The sequence below is a fragment of the Etheostoma cragini genome, chromosome 12, assembly GCF_013103735.1.
Source record: "Etheostoma cragini isolate CJK2018 chromosome 12, CSU_Ecrag_1.0, whole genome shotgun sequence".
In the NCBI taxonomy this organism is placed as follows: Eukaryota; Metazoa; Chordata; class Actinopteri; order Perciformes; family Percidae; genus Etheostoma; species Etheostoma cragini.
This window is the reverse complement of record NC_048418.1, coordinates 15619575-15639833: the sequence shown is the minus strand read 5'-3', so window position 1 is coordinate 15639833 and position 20259 is coordinate 15619575. Positions and strand designations below refer to the sequence as shown.

Below are 20259 nucleotides of genomic sequence, written 5' to 3'. Positions count from 1 at the left end.
TATTACTTTTCTTACTATAATTTAATCATCAAACAAAAGTTAAATTCTGTTTTTTTTTCTTTTCCTTCATGTCTTACATAGGCCTTTTTTGACTTCACTGTGCTGGCATCACACACTCTGTTCTATGGTTTAACCTTTGCAAAAGCAGGATTTGGAAAACAAGATCCTCAGTCATTTGCACATCACTTCACACTGTTTAATGCAATTAGTCTGATTATTCATAACAACATCTTCCCAAGCATCCCATTGTCGGCCAATCCAGGAAAGTGATTTATATCCGGTCTACTGTCATGGGGGAAGGAAGTGAGATGTTTGGAGCAGGTCTGTGGTAACATGCATGCTCCCCCACTCGCACGGACAACCCCTCAGAGTTTGGCAACTCTCCAGAGCCATGCGGGGGCGGCGGAGTACAGCAGGAGCCTGAGTGAGAAGCACACATTGTGCACGGCGGGACCCCAACAGCCCCGGCCCGAAGGCACAACTCTCAAGGACATGGAGAACTGGGGCAGAGAACTTCCAGGCTTCCCACTGGTAGGGCAGGCTGAGAAAAAAAGAGAGAAAGTTTCCAACGCGTCTCCGTCTGTGTGAGCGTAGCTGGTGGAAAGCGTTGTTAGGAGAGATGCATGGAGTCTCTTGATCAGTAAACACTAATCATGCAAATGTTTCTAATGCCTACGGCTCTCCAGTATCCAGTAAGTGTGTAACATTTAAATGTGGTCTACAGGTGAAATGAAACTGGAAATAAATCACATTTTGTGTCAAAAGAAATGGGGTCAGGCTGAGGTCACGAGTCACACAGGTGGGTTGTTGTCAGGGAGATAAAGTCCGGGAGTAAAAATGAAGGAATACCAATCGAGAAGGTCTTTATCAAAACTATGTCTGTGCACGTAGATGAAATAACTGTGTTTGTGTTTCTATCTCTGTATCCAGACTCTGATCTCCTAGTCAAATATAATTACTGACTGGTTTGACACCCCAGCATTTGATACATTTAATGCTCATAGAGCCTCATGGTGTCCATGGAGGGAAGTGTAATTCTAGGTTTTGCGGATGTAATCTGGAAATGGAAATTACAGTTTACTGTTGTACCAAATCCAAGACTTCTGAGATTATTTTTCAAACAATGAGATACATCAATGGATATACGCTGTTTGCAGTGTGCTTAAGAGTGAATGTGCGTGAAAATCTAAAATGTGTATCGTTTTTCTCAGTCTTCTGGATATTTCTGCTAAATAATGACAGAAAATGATTCTCATTTCTTTTCTAATATGAAATTGTACAATAGAGGTCTTTGACACTGCTGGAAAAAGCATTGAAAGCAGCAGTCCTTTCCCTTAATGTCCTTCCAGTCAGGAGCTTAGCCTTACAGTGGGTCAGCCCCCTCTCCCTCTACATCAGGGGGGAGGAACCACACTGATCTGAGATGGAGTACCCCCAACCAAACCTTACCACATCGACCCATACCACCATCCTGGGCCTCTAATGGAAGTCCTGGGCATCCAGACACCTCCCCTGCTCCGACACGGACGTCAAGGAGCTATGTACTCATCATTGGAAGCAGCAGGACTCCAAGCCCTCCTTTTTTCTCCCTGAGACTGGCTTTTTGGGAACATTGCGGGCAGATGTGTCCAGATGAGCACGTTCTAATTTGTGGGCCCAGGTTAATGCTCCGCCAGAGGCCCCGGAGGATCAATACCTTTATTTCCCTAAAACGCCAGCATGGTGAGAACCAGCTCACGGGGTGCTTTTAATACCACCACAGTTCCAGTGACTACTGGGCTGCATTGATTTTGCCCATGTCGAACTACGTGCACCTTCTGGGGAAGGATCTATTTGTGTCACCCTGGGCTGGGATGGGGACTCCACTGGAGGAGTGGAGAGCTCAGCCAATGGAGGATGCCAAAAACATCAAAACAGCCATGTTTACAGATTACCCAAAGGGAAAGCAAATTACAGCAATTATGCAGGCTGTGGGAAAACTGATATCAGCATACCTGCTATTTCACTCAGAGACTACTTTTATGAGGCCAGAACACATACAAAACAGCACACTCAATTTGAGTTGATGGCTAGACCCTCAACAAATGATGGGATCTAAATAAGGCACTGCACATCACATGCATGCAAAACTGTCTTTCTAGGGGATCACCCTGTTTGTGTATGTCAGGTCCAAAAATCTTTTCAGTTGTTTTGAAACTAGATATAATAGCTTACTCCAATATTTGGGAGGCAAGTATGTATCTGGCAGGCATAATGATGAACTTGTAATATTGAACATCGTCTCTACCATAGTTTTTTTTTGTCAAACAATAGCGATTAATCATTCTTTGTAAACACTGTAAATTGCTTTACAGAAAACTCATTTACCCTTGCAGCCCTTATCTCATATATCAGCGCAGAGACAACATACAGAGGAGTCTTATCCAAATCACGGCCTTTGTTTGCAGCTGTCATGACATATTCATGACTGGGGCCATAATAGTAAGATTCCTGTTAAATCCCCCAGGGAGAGCAGAGAGAATGGTGTCACATCCAATTACTGCGGCACACTGTAGGGGTAAATCAAAACTCGTGCCATGAACTCTGGAATCTAAGTTTGACACACACACACACACACACACACACACACACACACTCAAACACACACTGTATGAGCATAGCAAGACAAGTTATATACACATTGATAGAATATTGGAAATCACACTCTACTGGAGGTCATGTATGTATTAAACATGGAAATGGGATTGGCTGGAGGCTGCCTTTTCAAAACATAAACTGACATACGTAAAGATCAGGGAACATGTGACAGTGCCTGATTTTACAGTTATGGATTTGCTCACCAGTGTGCAGAAATTGAAATTGGAGATGTGGACGATGATGTGCCCCTTATTGGTTCACCAAATTTACCCACACTTTCTCCTCAGCACCAACAAGATGCTTTTCTGCAGAGTGAAATTAAAGCCTTTGTCTTTTCCTCCACAGTAGTCTTTTGGAGGCCTGGTGGTTTGGTGGTTGGAGGGTATCTCAGCAGTGCATAGCCCTGTTTCACCCTGGAGCAGTGCAAAGCTCCTGCCCAATAAAACAGGCTGCCTCCCCAGGGCCCCTCCCTCAAGCCTCCAGTCAGCGCTTGTTTTTGCACCATTTATTTAGTGTGACACATCTCCAATTAAACTGTGGAGGCTGCTGCATTCCCCCCATAACTACCTCTTATACCTCCCTATAGACTTTCTGTCACACTGAGAGTGTGGGTATGAGAGAGTGAAAGGGAGAGTTAGTGGGAAAGAGACGAGGACACAGAGAGAGAGAGATCACATCTTGCCTGCCAGCTATATAATCACAATGTCATTTTCCCCTCAATGGTTAGGAGCCTCCTCTGAAAGGTGCCCTGAATTATAATTATCAAAATATTGAATAAGATAATCATCTTCTCAAATAATGCTGCCGCCTCACTTTTTGCCTTACCACCTTAGAACGTGTACGTAGTGCTCTCCTGTAAGCTTTCTTAACAACTCATGTAGAAGTAAACAGCCAAATACATATTTTGTGCAAGACCGCCCTTACTGACATATTGACTTTGAAATTCATATTCAAGCATAATTATTTCACTGTCTCACTTTTAGCTCGGTGTCCATCAATTTAAATTCATAAGCGATAAAAGGAGATCTTTCGTTGGAAGCAAGAGTATCCTTGCCACCTCTTCATCCTCCCCCAACGGCCCCAGACACAGTCACAGGAGGAGTGACTTTGTCCGACCCCAATACCGTCTGCGAGAGCGCAGCTGAGGGCAGCAGCTGCCAGGGAGGACTGGTGGGGGAGCGCCCAAAACGCCAGCTCTGCCAAGCAAAGAGGCCAGGGGGAGCCCCAGTGGCAGCTGGGAAGGGTGGGGCTGCCAGCTGTGGAGCAGCAGGATGGTGGGGTGACTAGGAGATGCCACTAAACCTGAGCAGGGACATACAAATGCACATACACATTTTATAGGTAGACTCTTTAAAAAAGTTCACACTTCCTTCTTTTCTTAAAGCCCTTCTGCCACACACACATACATACACACACTCAACATTTGCGCCAAGGCAACCCAAGCAGTCTGTGGCCCTCTAAACACAAACACCAGTCTCCCATCATGTGCTTCGGCCACACATCTGGTGTACCATCTGTATCACTCCCCACAACGTGACAGGTAGTCTCTCTCCCTCTCTGGAGGGAGCAGAAGGGGAAAGAGGGACACGGAAGGTAATTTTGGGTGTAAATGTGCTCTGGACCTCTCTGGATGCATCTGGACAAAGCAGACATGCTGCTGAGCGGTGCAGGGTCATTATCAGTTGGAAACAGATTACCAGATAGCGGATGAAGACAAAACAATTATATCATACTGTCACATTATGACGGCACCAATAGTGCACATCTTGTTTATGTTTTTGTCTGGATGGATGAATGATTTGGCACGTTTGACATTGACAGCATCTCAATAAAAAGTTCAAATGCTATAAATAACGAGTCAAAATATATTAAAGATTCTTCCAATTTATTGTAATGTACAGTTATATATTGTCATGACACAAACGTGACCACTTCAATGGGGTGCAAATTGCCAAATATTAAAACTGCCATAGACAATGAATTCCTTATGAATTTTTTTTTTTTACGCTGCTGTAAATATGGGATCAATAAAGTATGCACCATAAAACAGATATCAAGCCAGTGATATAAAACTGCACAAACAGTCTTTACTGTGAAATTAAGGAATCCATTTGAGAACATTATTTTCACATCTTATGTTACATATTTGACAGTAACAATCTTTATTATTCACACACAACACTATTTGAATGACATCAACTTAGACGTTTATTCAAAGGGAAAAGGGGATTCCAGCGATGTCAAGACTAACAAAACAACATACTTGTCAGGAACATTTATTATACCAAGTGTGATCTTTTCCATTCACCAATTTGCAGTCAACGGACAAGACTGAGGTGCTTGTATAGAAAAAAATAAAAATAAAAAAAGGCTCCAGAGAGCAATGACTTACAATTTGCAGTGGCATCTGCTACATATTACATCTTTGGGCACATTTGTCAAATAAAGACTAGTGGCCGTTATTCTTATACCTTCTGGTTATGTGGGTTAAAAAAAACAAATCTATTCATGATCTTAATTTGATTTAGATTTTTTTTCACAGATTTCAATACACAGCTTAACAGAGAATACAGCATTTGCTTCTTGCGTTTTAAGACATTAAGCTTTTTCTAATTCCAGGTATGATGTCTTTCTCCTTCAAGGAATTTCTTTGCGTGTGAAATAATGTTCTGTTTTTACACAAACAATTCATACAGTGCCCATGTCACAGACGTAGCAGATCCAATTGAATAGTTATACAATACAACAACAAAAATAAAACAATATGCTGGATGGGATCATAATAAAAAATAAAAAATACATTGACACATACACATGAAATAAACAACACAGCTTTAGTACTAGTTTCCAATGTCTTATACAAAGCTATTTTGATCTAAAAAGCATAAAATATATTTTTACAGCATCACATACATCAAGACACGTACCATGGCCTAGCGGGAAGTTTGTCTGGTGCATTATTTCATCTCCAAGCCCCCACACATTTCCCTACTGCTGGCATTATTGCTTCTTATGAACAAGGAGCTGAAGGATAGAGAAACAATGCACCACAGTAGATTGAAACTGTTCATTTACATTTATCTCCGATATCCAAAATGTTGTTTCACAATCTGCAATGCTAAAGGATAAGGCAGTTCCATTTTTAAGGCATTGCTGCTTTGAGACATACTGGACCAGAGGGTGAGTCATGGACTTGTATCAAGTCCATGCACGTGTTAAACAGAATACATTTTATAGGCATTGGAAAAGAGCCCAAAGAGAGAGCAAAACGTATTTTGTATTTTTGAGTGTTGCATGTCCGTGTCGGAGAGGATCTCAGTGAGCTCGAACCATCATTTGAGTCTGCTTAGCAGCTGACCAGAGGTCAAAGCTCAGACAGAGATCAGAGCAGAGCTGTGTGGGTTGATGTGACCATCTCTCATTGCTGGTAATTTCCATACTGGCCCTGTGGAGAGAAGTAACAGACACATGTTACTGACCGTATCAGAGTGAAAACATATATTCAAAAATCCCAATGGGGTGCAAACAAACATTCGTGGTTTTAACCACATCTTAATGCAAACCATGATTTATGGATGCATTTGCTGGCATTGACCAGCAGGTGGCAGCATGGTCTCACAATTCGAGAGTTCTAACATTATACCTCATGTACAGCAGCAAAATGACTGAGGACACAGGATATTGCGTAGTAAATAGTGGACACTTGTTTCAAGTGAGACAAATTCAGTGCAAGAACCGTGTAAGTTGATGAATTTCTAAACAGGGGTCGAAGTATGTTTGGCATTGATGGAAAATACAATGGACACCAATTTTGGAAACAAACCGATTTGACAGCCTTAAATACAACATTTTTAATTCAAATATAGTGTTACAAGCACAATTGTCATCAAAACCAGTGCTTTTTGCTTTCTCACTGCAGAGTAAGCATGCTGTGTTTCGGGACCTCATAACTTACAATTCGACCCCTGGTTAACATCAAAATTAAATAACAGAAGAAAAAAAACAACATAAGAAAAAAAAAGAAAGATGGAGAGATAAAGACAAAAGAGACAGAAGAAACAAATGCAAATTAAGGCTAGGTGGTCAAACGTCTAGATTGGACGTTGAGGTCTTCACAGCAACCATTACCTTTGCTTCTTACAGAGCTAGTCAGGGGTTCAAATCCCCGGGTCTTTATTTCCTGATGTGCCCCTGAATATTCAAAGATAAAGATATCAAAGTGTAGCTGTGGTCCCCACATAAGACCACAGGAAATACAGGGCAACATATAGATCTCCCTTTAAACACTAGAGCAATCTACATCAAGTTTAAGGAAGAAAAGCCCACATATTTCACTGAATTGGCATACCTTATCAGCCAGGATATATAACTGAGACTCAAATAAACAAGTGAACGACAATAGTAACACATACACTCTTTTGGGAAGAAAGGATTTAACCCAACAATATGACGACAGCATGCAGAAACGTACTACCTTTCAATCTATACCTTCTAGATTCACTCACATTGGTCTCTGGTGTCACTACACAAAATATACAACCAAGTCTGGCAATCAACATAATAAAATGGACAACCTAAGGCCGATGTATTAACAAGCTGCCGTGACTGTCCGGTGTTGTGGGTATACTCACCTGGTCGTAGCCATAGGGGCGTTGCTGTTGGCCCTGTGGGGGTCCAGGTTGGGGAGGGCGATAGGCCCCATACTGTTGTCCCTGCCCCTGAGGATAATTGGGATACTGTCCTGGGGCACTTTGGGCAGGACCTACGGCAAACATTGAAAACTTTATTTAAAATGATGTATGTTTGACAAAGTAAACTTGAAACATTTTGAAAATGCTGTTGGCCACAGGCAACGCAAGGAAAAGAGTTTTTTTTTTCTCTTTTAATAATTGCAGTTGTTAGTTTTATCACCAGCTCAGAAAGAAATGGGACTATGGAACTCCTGTTTGGACTCAAACAAAGGAACACAGTGTGAAGACAGCCCAAGGTTTGCTCATTATCTGTTTCTGTTTCCTACTTGTCACTGAGAACTCTAGGGATTCCCTCATAGTTTACCATCACTAATGGGCTGCAATAAAAACGTTGATGGATGACAGGAGAAGATGGTGGATATGTCAGACCCATTGGTTTAGGCTGCCCCCACGTCTGATTCAGTAATGAATGAGAATGAGTGAGTCGGGTATGAGCCGGGCGCTGGTTTCAGTTGGTCTTCATTAGAGGAGCAGGCTTCATTAAAAGAAAGTTGGAAAAAAAAATATATCCCTTCATCCGCCCCCATACACTGTAGCTACCTATGCAGGTGCTGTGGAAGAGCATGCATTGCTTGACTGTGACTGCAGTCAAATGAGGCCCACGCACGTCGTTAGGAGCTCATAATGCCTTATGCTGTTGAGCATAACCTTGTGGGGGCCTGCGAGTGAAAGCATGTGTGTGTGCCAGATGGATCTCACCTCACAGCCTCTGCCTCTCTGCTAGCTCATTACTAACATGAGCTCTGGCTCAGACAGACGGTGAGTGATGGCAAGTTCCAGTGAAAAATAGGATGACAAAGAAGACCAAAGAGGAGACTAAATACTTACATGTTTTTAACATATTTTACTTAGTAATTTGGCTGACAGAGCCACACTCTCATTGGTAATAGGTATAATTTAATAAAGTGCCTTAACCTAAACCTCTCAATTCAAATTTTTTAATTGTACCGGCTTACCTTTTCTGTCCTGAGCTCCAAAGCATGGTGACTGCTGGGTCTTAAAAAGTATCTTCACTGATCAAGTGTTTGGCCATTTCTAGCGAAAAAGTTACTTAAAGTGGGCCTATTATGGCTTACCTTAATTTCTGTAACACTAATATATAATATATATCTTTGTACACTCCGCTAAGATGACGTCAGTTCCTGACGGATTTCTTTATATGATCAGGGCAGGTTATGGCATTGTTTACATCTGCTACGTGCCAGCGTCAGGGAAACCCGTAATCTTGATTGCCAATCTTGTTAATTTCCCCCCCCCCATTTCAGATTACATTCCAGCAAGAATATGTCTGGTTGTTTAGTTGTTGGTTCTTACTATATCTCAGGGTATATGCAGCAATCCTGAAATTAAATGAAATACCTTTTAAGACCCGTTTCATTCATTTAAAGTCCTCATCGTCACTTCAAGAATTGCATCCCCTCCTTTGTCAGACCAGGTGAGTGTTACATTATGAAATTCACACTGTCAAGCCAAAACAGTATAACAAATGAGCGGGCATGATTGTTAGATCCCAACGTGTCGGAAAAGACACTTAGGGGGTGGATGCATTACTCGGCAGAACAGATTTTGGATTTTTGGCTTGAGCATCAGCTGGTTCCGGTGTGCTAGAGCAGAGCGGCAGGTAGGGGTACCTGAAGGTCCACAGTCTAGGCTATTGTTATTATTATTATTAATAATAATAATAATAATAATAGTAATATTATTAGCAAACTCCTTTTTTTTCAAAGAATAAGTGAACACATAACTTTGTTTATTTAATTGATGAGACAAGTTTTATGATTTACAGAATAGGATTTTATAAGGCAAACACTGCCAGAAGAATTACATTTTCGGACAAAGACTGATTTGTAAATAATGCAATTACTTTTTATTTATTTACTTATGATTTACCTATTACTGTGGACCCCAAAGTCTGCACATAAGCCCTTGAAAACCGGATCTATTCTTTAATGTGAAATTTGTTTGCATGTACATTTTTGCAAGAAAATGCTTAACTATTCATACAAAATGCTAAAATGCAAGGAGTTCAAAATGTTTGGCTGGCAGGCAACACACACTTTGCCCAATGTCTGTAGTTATCAGCCAAGGTCCCTCTGCCATTCCCTCAGATCAGTGTGTCATATCAAACCGCAGCACCAGGAGAAATGCTCATGTGTGCTCACTATACTGATTACATTTCTCTTCCAAGCTCCAGTCCTTGAACCATTCATTAAGGTGGTTCTTTAATTCCTTGCTCTTGATGATGTCTTGACATGCATTTGGCAGATACATTTCCAATGGGGCAGTAACCACCAACTCACGGAGGATGAATTATTATTTAACACTTAAAAAAAGGTAGCCAACGAGAGTGGATAGTGCCTCCTGCAGGACAAATATGTCCCCTATTCGAGAGAAGGCAACTCACCATAACCCTGCTGCTGTGGTGGGTAGCCCTGTTGACCCGGGTACTGCTGTTGAGGAGGGTAGCCCTGCTGCTGCGGAGGGCCTTGCTGGTATGCTTCCTGCTGCTGGCCATACTGGGCATTACCTTCAAGGAGCAACAGCAGGCAATGTGAGCAACATGTTGACAACTATAGCGCAACAGCACAGCAGACAGGTAGACAGTTGTAATTGAGCCAGCCATGTTTGAAGAACTCCTGTGTTGTGTATTTTTTCAAAATGGCTGGACTTTCTTTACCTCAAAAAAGGAAAACTTTTGTGTTTAAAAAAAAAATGGTCGGAAAGAAAATAGTGTAGTCAGTAGAGAAGAAAATAAAACAAAACAAACAAATAAGTTCATGTTAATTGGACAAAGAAAGAGAAGGAATTGTTTGTTATAAATCTGTGTCTTTCCATGTGGCTGCTTAAGTAATATTCCACCCCTTAACACACCAACAGGGAGAAATTTGCCAGTGTATAGGTGTAATATCTAGTGTTATATCTAGAGAATAATGCAGTGGTTACATATTTCTCAGAAACAGTTAGTTGTTTATAGGTTACTAATGCTGCTTATCTGCGAATTAGTATGCTCAAAATCTGTTATCTACAAAGAATGGCAGTCAAAATGGCAATATGAATGCTCTGGCTACCACTCAAAACACGCAAACAAGTAACATGCAGAGGAGTTTTAAAAGTACCACATGTGGCATTTTTCCATGCAAAACTGAAAGATTCATATTTTATTTTAGTACAACTTGGGCCATTAAGACTCAGTCCCTGACCTTCCCTTCACACCAACAGGTGAAGCACCAGCCAAGATTGGGGGGCAAAGTAAGACTGGTTAGGTGCTAACTTATCCCTAGACTGCAGCACCTTTTGAAATAGGGTGTCATTTTGTGGATTTCTCAAAATTAGAGGCCATATTTTTTCTTTGATAGAGCCCAAAGTCACTTTGATTTCCCAGCAAATGAAGAAACTGAAACATTGGTTTTGTCACAGTCTCTTAGCATCATTTGTGTTTTAACACAACTCCTGGGTTTATTTTTTGTTGGTATTCTCCAAGTGACTGGAGGGTTCTCCTACCTTCTGAGGCTCCCTGTCCTGCGTGACTGTACTGGTCCCCATAGTAGTCTTCCTGCCCTGGGTACTGCTGAGGGGGTCCTACATACACATACACACAACATACACACAAGTAGATTCAAGGTGTTGTTGGATCGGTTGTGTGAGGGGAGTGGAGACGATGGATTCCTTGCCACTAGCTCTTGTTAGAAAGACTTTTTCTTGGTCACTCGACTAATTTTATAATTGGAGGCTTTAGGTTAAATGTTTAGTCATGAAGATGTCTGTGAGTTGCAGAAGTGGAAATTGAGGGAATTGAAAAGAACAAGAGTAGGAAATACAGGAGTGTGGGTTAGGGAGAAGAAAGACCAACACTCACAACTTGCACACTTAACAGACACACTCTGAGGGGTATACCTTGCTGTGGGGGTCGGTAGGGCGGCATTGGCCTCTGCCCCATGACATGGTTCCCTTGGTTAACCTGGCCCATCATGCCCATTGGGGTCTGTTGTCCTTGGTAGTGCTGTCCACCACCACCAGGAGGCATGTTATACTGCTGAGTGGGAGGCTGCTGGTGCATCATGGGGCCTGTGGTACACCAACAAAGTGTTAACTCTCAAACAGTACTAAGTGGAAAAAACATACAAGCAGTATATGGCTTATGGAATGCAGGTGTGAATCATGCACCAATAAGACAGGTGATAAGGCAGTGGACGTAAATACAACCTAGTGGAAACTAAAACGTTATTTTACCTTGACTGGGTTGCATGTTCATGTTTGGCCGAGGCCCATAGTTTCCCATTGGCTGGCCCTGAGTCATGTTCATTTGGCTCTGAGCTGGTATGCCCTGGGAAGAAGGGACGGTGTGATTGTAACCACCCATAGAGCCATGGTTGCTGGGGGGCATATTCATAGAGCCACTGGGCATGTTTGGGGGCTGGTTGGGGCCTGGACCAGGACCTTGCATGGGCATGTGATTAGGCCCTGGAAAACAACAACAGAGAAGATTAATGACCTTGTTTTCAAAAACATAAATATTCAATACACATACTTGTGTGTAATTTCCATCACATGGTGATATGTGCACTGTGTTGCTCTGTGAAAAACTGTAATCTGAAGTTGTGCTTCTATATTACAAAAAAACTTTGATGACATGTTGGAGGTTTAGGGTTTACCCAAACTGTAAGCAACAACAATGAATCACCTGGACTTCTGTCTAACGAGTTAGTTTGTGTTTGCATCTTATTTTCATTAATTCATCTTGCAATATTTAACCTGCTCAAACCAGAAAAAGCAACCGACTCTTACAAATCTAAATGTAGACAGATTTCTCTAAATTAAGGATTTATTAGTAGTCACTTTTAACCAAGTCAACACTAAATGTTTAACACATTATATACTAACAATGCAACTGACTTCACTACAGTTTCAGTAATATGTCAAATGAGCAGATCACAGGACACCAAGGTTCCGATGTGTTAAATGAAGAATGGGAAGTTGCGAGGAAAAAGGACCTCCAATGGGGGACAACTCTTCCAAAAGGTACTCCAAACTGTCCGGTCTTATGGATGGTGCCTATTCCCTAGTTACGTAAATGACCAGACATGTTGGGTCTTTAAGGCCTGAACAGGGAGCATCATGGTGAGGCATGGCACAGAAATGGCACAAGCTTAAATGAACAACGCCACACCAGTGTTAAAGCAACACCATATTTGCAACATTTTCTGGTTTCTAATACGGCGTCCTAGAGTATTACCCTTTATAATGTACAATCTTTTTTAACAATGAAATATGTATGCACGTGTAAACAAAATACAGACAAAGCACAAACTGAAACAAACCATGATATGTATGGAGAGAAAAACCATGATCAAATGAAGGATAAGCCCAAGACAACCAGCGCTGGCAAATGGGTGACATCATCCTCCAGCAGAGCGACCTACCTCACAGGTCTGTGGTGTTGCTAGGCAACCCAAGTGAGACAGAGACTGAGAGAGAAGAAGGGGAAAGAAGAAAAAAAAGAGAGAAAGACGAGGGAGGAAAGGTTATGGGGGGGAGGGGTCACTTACCAGGCATCTGTCCATTCATCTGGTTCTGCATGTGTGGGGCTGGAGGGCCTCCGCTGACCATACCCTCAGAAGGCATGTTATGACCATGAGGAGGCTGAGGGGGTGGTCCACTTTGGTTCATCCCACCAGGGCCCAAGGGCATGTTCTGAGTGGGCGGCTGCAGGCGCAAAACAGGTGAACAGAAAATCACACATCAGCTGGCTAGAAACACATGACTTTTATTTATTTATTTATTTTTAAAGGAAACTGAAGAAATAGCAGATAAAAGCCAAGATCTCTGCATAAAAGTATAACGAATGTACCTTAATCAATCAAGGATGATAACAATTAAAAAGGAAGAAATTGTATAGTGACAAATGAACAAGAAATAGATATACAGTACAATACAGAGTCACATATTCACAGAATTAACTGTTCTTAATATAGTCACGCCAGAGATTATCAATGATTAAAAAAGGAACAAAGGCCATTATTTTACGAATTGTAAATCTAAAATTGTAAATCAATATGAGCTACTGCAGCTTTATATGATATAGAATGGGATGGATCTTCTAAAATGAATGGTCTACTAAGCAAAACCCAAATATATATATTTTTTTCTAACAAAGTTTAGTGAACAAAACAAGTTTATAGGAGTACTCCAGTGCATCTGGCCAGTGAACCCCTTGTTTAGGTCAAAGTAAAAAAATGCTGCACTCTACACTTTCTTTAATCTTAACATCACTGGGGTTATTCTTTATATTAGTGTAACAGTAAAGTAAATGTGATATTGTAATGATCATTGTTTAGATGTCTTACTTTAATTAAGAATCTTAAGTATTAGTTTAAGGTGAATTACCTGAACCAATACACAAAAGCTCAACATTGACAGATGAGCTCACCATTACCTTATGATGCAGAGAGGTCACACTATTATATACAATTCATTCACTCAAAACAACCAGCAAGGACCAATACTCACAGCAGGGAGGAGAGACTGCATGTTCTGATTGGAGTCTGCTATCGTGGCTAGGTACACTAAATTTCTGTGCAGCATCTGTTGATACCTGGGTAAGTGGAGGGTCATCAATACAAGTTTTGTTTATGTAAAATTACTATAAGGCAAGAGCAAAAGAGGAGTTTCGTAACTTACTGTGAACATTCTGCTGTTTTGCCTTTACTCTGGAAGTCCATTATACACTGGATCAGCTGGTTGTTTTCGTCAAGTAACTGCAACAGAAAATGAAGAGATTTATATTGCATTGATTACACAAAATTTCCAATTAGTGTCACGGGGTGATTTTGTATGACTAGTACTTCATTTTCTGTTGGTTTCTCTGCCGTAACGTTAATTTAACAACAAAAACGGGGAAGACAAGGGCGTTTTTGTGAGATGTGAGTGTGCCTTTCAAGCTAACAAAAGACGCGTCTTGCTAGCTAACGTTAGCTGTACTCCGCTAACAAGACGACAGGCCCATATTCATTTAAAATACAATTTTACGTTAGTCTGGTAAATCAACCTAAGCCGCATTGTGTACACGTGGCGTCCCGACTCCAGAGACATTCATATTCACCGCGCTTTGACCCTGCAAAATTATTCCCGATCTATTCGCCGTCGGACTTGGATGGGCACTGCTACTGAGATTAGCTCAACGGCTAGCACCGTCTGACACAATTGCCTCCATTCTGAGACGCGCTAAAAGCACGAATTACCTTTTGTATTCCAGCGGGTGTTATATCACCCTTCCCACGCTGCCTGTGAGGTGCAAACGCCACCGACATGGTGATACTCTATGAAATTAAAGTGAAATAGACATACAAGTCAAAAGTAGCTAACACACTTAACAAATCGGTAGAACTCAGATCACACAGTTCCGAATAGGATTCAATTTCGTAATGCAGTGGTCCGTTTTGGGGGGTGGTTCCAACACATTTAAAAAATAGTTGAAGATTACTTTTTATTTCGATTACACTGCCATACGTGATGTGCACATCTATTTGTGATACATTATCATGTTTAAATACATACATTTATATAGTGGAAAGACCCAATAAATATGCTTTATTGAATTACAATTTCACCTACTTTGTTGTATAATGAAGCAGTCTAAATCTAGTGGACTGTTCAACAAAAAGGGAAAGACAGTCAGAGCTTCAAATGTCTACACAATATTATTAATATTTCAGACAGTTCTAAGGCAGTAACACCTGATATCAATGTTTATTATTCCTAGCTAGTTGAATGTCTTCATTCGCACTGCACCCTTATTCCACATTAACCGTCATTAAATACAATTAAACAAGTTACAAATTAGCTTGCCATTTTTTTTACTTTTACTTTCAAATTAAAACTACTGTTTACTCAGAGAAAATCAAATAGCAGCTAGCTAAGTATTCCAATCAAACTTTGAATAGCACTTACCTCTGGCGAACCGACCCCTAGTTTTGGTATCGCCCCAGTTCAGAGGTCATGCGCAGGCGCTCTTTTCAACACACAGCATCTTCACAAATCGCTAACTAGCTGAATCATTTGGTGGAAGTCTCCCTTTTTACTTTGATTGTACGTTACTTGTCTTGCAGTGCAATGGCAGCAAGATACGACAGAGCTATTACTGTCTTTTCTCCCGATGGTCATCTCTTCCAAGTGGAGTATGCACAAGAAGCTGTAAAGAAAGGTTCCACAGCGGTAAGTCCTAAAACGAAACTAATGCTAATGTTAGCACGCGTCAGTTAGCTAGCTAACCAGCTAAGCTAACGACTAGCAGGTCGGCTTATTATTACTCATGTATTTAACTCATTTTTTCTTGCACTCAAGCGTTGGGATTTTTAACAACCATATTGGACGGACTATCTGTAACTTTCACATTTAACGGAAATTATATAAATAATAAACATTTACTGAATATGAAGAGTATCATCACTAGCAAGCATTTTGTCGCTGTGTCACTCTAACAATGGTTTCAGTTTCAATGTGATCAAGTCACTTAGCGCAAGTTCACACACGAAATATTTGACCGGCCAGCTAAGTTAATGTAGCTCAGCCAATTTCGTAACGTTTCGCTATCATGAACATGTTAGTAACTACGCGGGATAGCTAGTTTACATGTCTAACGTTACATGGAAATTCCCATGTTAGTTAGCTACTAGGCGGCTCCACAATTGCACTAGCTAACGTTACATTTGAAAGCCACTGTAGCTACAGCTAATGTTAAATCGATTACAGGTAACGTTAGCTTCTGTAGTAGTTAATGTAACTTAGCATGTATAGGAAGTTATGGAATAATAATAAATTAAGGAATAACTAACGTTACATCTAAAATTTCCTTCGGGATGAATAAAGTATCTATCTATCCATCTAACTTTCGGATTGCATCGAAGTCCATCGAATCTTGCATTATTTGTCAACTTTCACACCCTAAAATTGTATAAAATAGTTTGTATCTTCAGATTAATTGTTTGGGTGTAATTAGTGTGATTAACGGCAAGACAATTTTGTTGCCTTAGATATAAGACTCAGACTTGACTGTAATAAGTGTGTTGAATAGGCATCTAAACCTTTTTAAAGGTACAATATTTAATTAAAATGCATTAAAATGTCACCAAACGACTAGACCTATGTTATATATTTTGTTGAGTTGTGTACTTGCACTATCCTAAATGTTTTTAACAACGTTCAAACCCAGAGAAACCTGTTATTTAACTTTAAGGACACCGGACGTTTCATTTAGTTGCCTGTCAGTGACTTCAAACTTCTGGCCCCTCTATACTTAATGGCGCTTTTCCACTGCGTGGGATCTACTCGACTCGCCTCGACTCTACTCGCCTTTTTTGGTTTTCCATTACGAAAAAAAGTCCCTCGGACCTGCTACCAGGTACTTTTTTAGTACTACCTCAGTCGAGGTTCCAAGCGAGCTGAGGCGAAACCAAAAGGTGACAAGGAAACCTGCAGACTGCTGGTTGGTTGGATCACTGCGTTGTTAGCAAACAAGAGTGCGGAGTGTGTGTCCGGAAAAAACGGGACATTAAAAAAAAAAAAAAAAAAAATCTAGCCAGACACCGACAGATTATCTACTCTGTGCACTATTCTCACTTTTCAACTGTTCAATATTAAGGGCTATTAGGGGCTTTATGTCGTTCCCAAAATTGCACACTGTTACTTTAAAAAAAACAAGACAACGTATCAAAGAAAAGTTTTTATTTAGCTTTTCAAGTTGCGCATCAAGCCATCCCGGTCTTCTTCCTCTGCACCCCGTGACAGTGTCACCACCGGCTCTGCTGTCCCAGATGCATCCCGGTCATTGTCATAAGCCATGACTCTCACAAAGATTATACGAAGCACAGCTGGTTAGAACCAGAGATCTCACCGGCTGGACATCGAACGCCCACCAGACGGTCTGCGGCGGAGATTTTGCAAAGCGTTAATGCTCTGAAACACAAACGCTACACAGCATACATATTTTGGTGTGTAATCATGGTTGCTAAAGTTCATGTACTTTATACAGCGTATAGTAAATACCGACCGGGTCCCCTAACACATGCAAATGTTAGCTTACGTTACCAGGAAACTAAACTTACCCTTTTGTGTCGGCGAGCAGTAGTCATGTCGGCGTCTGAACACCGTAGGAATTCCCAAACTCTTATTATTTCAGATCTTATTATTTCACCATCATCTGATCCAGCTTAACGTGCTACGTTAACAAGTAACGTTAACGTTAGCTAATGCTCGGTGGGGAACGTTAACATTATTACAACATTGTTCAACACGTTCATGAAGTTATTACAGTTAGCCAGCTGCTACTATTAACTTAAAGAAAACCGAATCCAATCAGCACACATTCCAGCATCGGGTAATAACAATGCTAATGGCTGTAACAGAGTTTAATGTTCCGTTGGAGAAGCGGACAATATGTTGTACTAACATTTTCCCCCTATAGCAGTCTTCTTTACTGCCCCAACCACAAAGTAGCTAAGTCTCTCAGCAGGGTTGCATAACAAAGCCTTTTTCCCCCTGGTGCTGAAAACATCCAACAAGTGACACTGATGTGAAATATACAATGACAATGGCATCAAAAGTCTGTTTACATCCACTGTTTTGATTGAGAAACCACTATCAGGAGGGGTAATGAACATATGCAGTGGACATATGACACATAGCTTTGCCGTGGGAGATCTGGGTTCACTTCCCACTACGATACATCAACCAGTGGAGTAAGCAAAACACTTACCAGACGCTTGTGTTCTCTGACATATGTAGCAGTTATATGACGCTTTGGATAAAAATTGTCAACCAAATGACATGCAATGTAAAGACATGAAATGACAGTTGTCACAATGGTCGTTGTACACCACTGTTGGAGCTGTTTGGGTTACGGCTGGGCAATAAATTAATGTTGTATCAATTTCGCTATAGTAGACTAGATATCGTAATATGGTATATAAGTGTTGTCTTTACCTGGTTTTACAGGCCGCATTACAGTAAAGTGATGTCATTTTCTGAACTTCCAGACCGTTCTAGATGTTTACCTATTATTTACCTTTACCGAGTACGTCATTAAATCCTTTCTGGAGAATATTTCTCAAATATTACATTGTGTAGATAACATTTTGTGAAAGCACCAATAGTCAACCATACAATATTGTCGCAATATCGAAATCGAGGTATTTGTTCAAGATTATCGTGAGATTTGATTTTTTTTCTATATTGCTCAGCCCTAGTTTGGGTTCCTGAAACCTGTTCCAAAAAGTGTTTTATTATAGTGGAAAAATTGGCTGAGGAACTGAGAAGCACCCCGGATTCCAAAGATGAACTAAAGTAAAATGAGCTGTACTCGGCAAATTCATCCAATGATTTATTTCTCTACAGGTGGGAATCAGAGGTAAAGACATCGTCGTCCTTGGTGTTGAGAAGAAGTCTGTGGCAAAGTTGCAGGAGGAAAGGACTGTCCGTAAGATATGTGCCCTGGACGAGCATGTCTGCATGGCATTTGCAGGTACTTCAAACAACAAAAGCTTTTCCAATAACAATATTATGCATTAATTATGTAACAGGGCATATACTGGAATAAGATTAGTTGTCACAAACACTTATGTCATCAAACATCTCTTTACCATATTAGGTATTTGTCACTTCCTGTATTTTACCTGTATGGTGTATGGCCAATTAACCTCTTCCAATGTGTTTAAGGCCTGACAGCAGATGCTCGTATTGTGATAAACAGAGCAAGGGTTGAGTGTCAGAGCCACAGGCTAACCGTGGAGGACCCAGTCACAGTGGAATACATCACACGCTACATAGCCACACTGAAACAGGTACCTAAACGTCTCACCATTCATTTCTTGATTACTAATTTTTGAATAAGTGCTTATTAATTCACCAAAAGACATCTGTAAGATTTGATATTCAGTGGGCAAGAACATAAAACAGCTTATAGTTTCATGTTTGGGCTCTGAGAATAGTTCAGAAGAACTCAGCAGACGGACATTAGCCTCCCTGTGAAACGGGTGAGCCTGTCTCACTGCTGCTGCTGAACTACTCAAGGTGTTATCACCTTTTACCAGCAGAGCACGGCGTGCTATTTCATTTTTATAAAGGTTTGTACAACTAACCAGTCACATTTCTTTGTACATTGGTCATGCTTGTAGCGCTACACTCAAAGCAATGGGCGCAGGCCATTTGGCATCTCTGCGTTAATTGTTGGCTTTGACGACGATGGGACTCCCAGGCTGTATCAGACCGACCCTTCAGGAACCTACCATGCCTGGAAGGTCAGTGTGTATGCTCTTTGTACTTTTTTTGCTCCTTCTTTATTGTTAAACTTGTTTTTCTAATACCTTATCATTACAAAATTGATTAATAATTGTTTTTTATATTTTGTTTTCATTGTTGAAAAACAAAACAAAAATCAGGCAAATGCTATTGGTCGTAGTGCAAAAACTGTGAGGGAGTTCCTGGAGAAGAATTACACAGATGAAGCCATTGCTGGGGACAATGAGGCAATCAAGTTGGCTATCAAAGCTCTGCTTGAGGTAAGGTCATATGTAGTCTTTAGCATTTAATTGTTAATTCACCAACTTTGTGTTGCAGTCAGAGCATGTGAGAGGATCGCGCGCTAGCGTGAAGCAGACCATTTCAAATTTGACTTATCTCGCGCTTCAATTTCGCTCCAGTACTGCTCACACTAGGACTTTGAAGCATGCCCAGCCCGACTGTGTATTACTTGCAGTACATGCAGATGAATAAGCAGCCGAAAATGCTGGTGGAGCTCGAGGCACTGGTGGCATAGAGGGACGGCGGGCGGCGTTCATCTGATAAATACAGTGCTGTTTTTTTTGGGGGGGGGGGGGGG

At 41.0% G+C, this 20259-nt stretch overlaps 2 protein-coding genes across 5 annotated transcripts in view; one reads left to right on the top strand and one right to left on the bottom strand.

The window, feature by feature from the left end:
- Nucleotides 1-4501: 4501 nt before the first annotated feature.
- On the bottom strand, nt 4502-14815 carry ss18 (SS18 subunit of BAF chromatin remodeling complex). 4 transcript variants are annotated; one of them, XM_034887752.1, is made up of 11 exons: nt 14627-14815; nt 14067-14143; nt 13896-13980; nt 12935-13091; nt 11619-11849; nt 11283-11453; nt 10890-10967; nt 9793-9915; nt 7269-7399; nt 6766-6828; nt 4502-6082 (listed from the first exon to the last, which is right to left on the bottom strand). In XM_034887752.1, exons 1-10 carry the CDS (start codon nt 14693-14695, stop codon nt 6811-6813), a joined length of 1140 nt encoding a protein of 379 aa, XP_034743643.1. In that variant the 5' UTR covers nt 14696-14815; the 3' UTR covers nt 4502-6082; nt 6766-6810. The 4 variants fall into 4 exon arrangements, with proteins under 4 accessions (XP_034743643.1, XP_034743642.1, XP_034743645.1 ...); XM_034887751.1 differs by lacking the exon at nt 6766-6828; XM_034887753.1 differs by lacking the exons at nt 4502-6082; nt 6766-6828 and adding an exon at nt 7112-7159.
- Nucleotides 14816-15349: 534 nt separating this feature from the next.
- The window catches only part of psma8 (proteasome 20S subunit alpha 8), a 6164-nt gene continuing 1254 nt past the window's right edge, over nt 15350-20259 (top strand). Inside the window, exons 1-5 of the mRNA XM_034887756.1 lie at nt 15350-15599; nt 18777-18903; nt 19098-19222; nt 19556-19678; nt 19820-19939. Coding sequence (XP_034743647.1) covers nt 15498-15599; nt 18777-18903; nt 19098-19222; nt 19556-19678; nt 19820-19939 — 597 coding nt within the window. The 5' untranslated portion in view covers nt 15350-15497. The remainder of the gene's footprint in view (nt 15600-18776; nt 18904-19097; nt 19223-19555; nt 19679-19819; nt 19940-20259) is intronic.

Coding starts and splice junctions, on each gene's coding strand:
- ss18 (XM_034887751.1), bottom strand. CDS start 14,695: ATGTCGGTGGCGTTTGCACCTCACAGGCAGCGTGGGAAGGGTGATATA. Junction 14,144..14,626: donor CACCCGCTGGAATACAAAAG/GTAATTCGTGCT, acceptor TTTCTGTTGCAG/TTACTTGACGAAAACAACCA. Junction 10,968..11,282: donor CTACCGACCCCCACAGCAAG/GTATACCCCTCA, acceptor ATGTGTATGTAG/GACCCCCTCAGCAGTACCCA.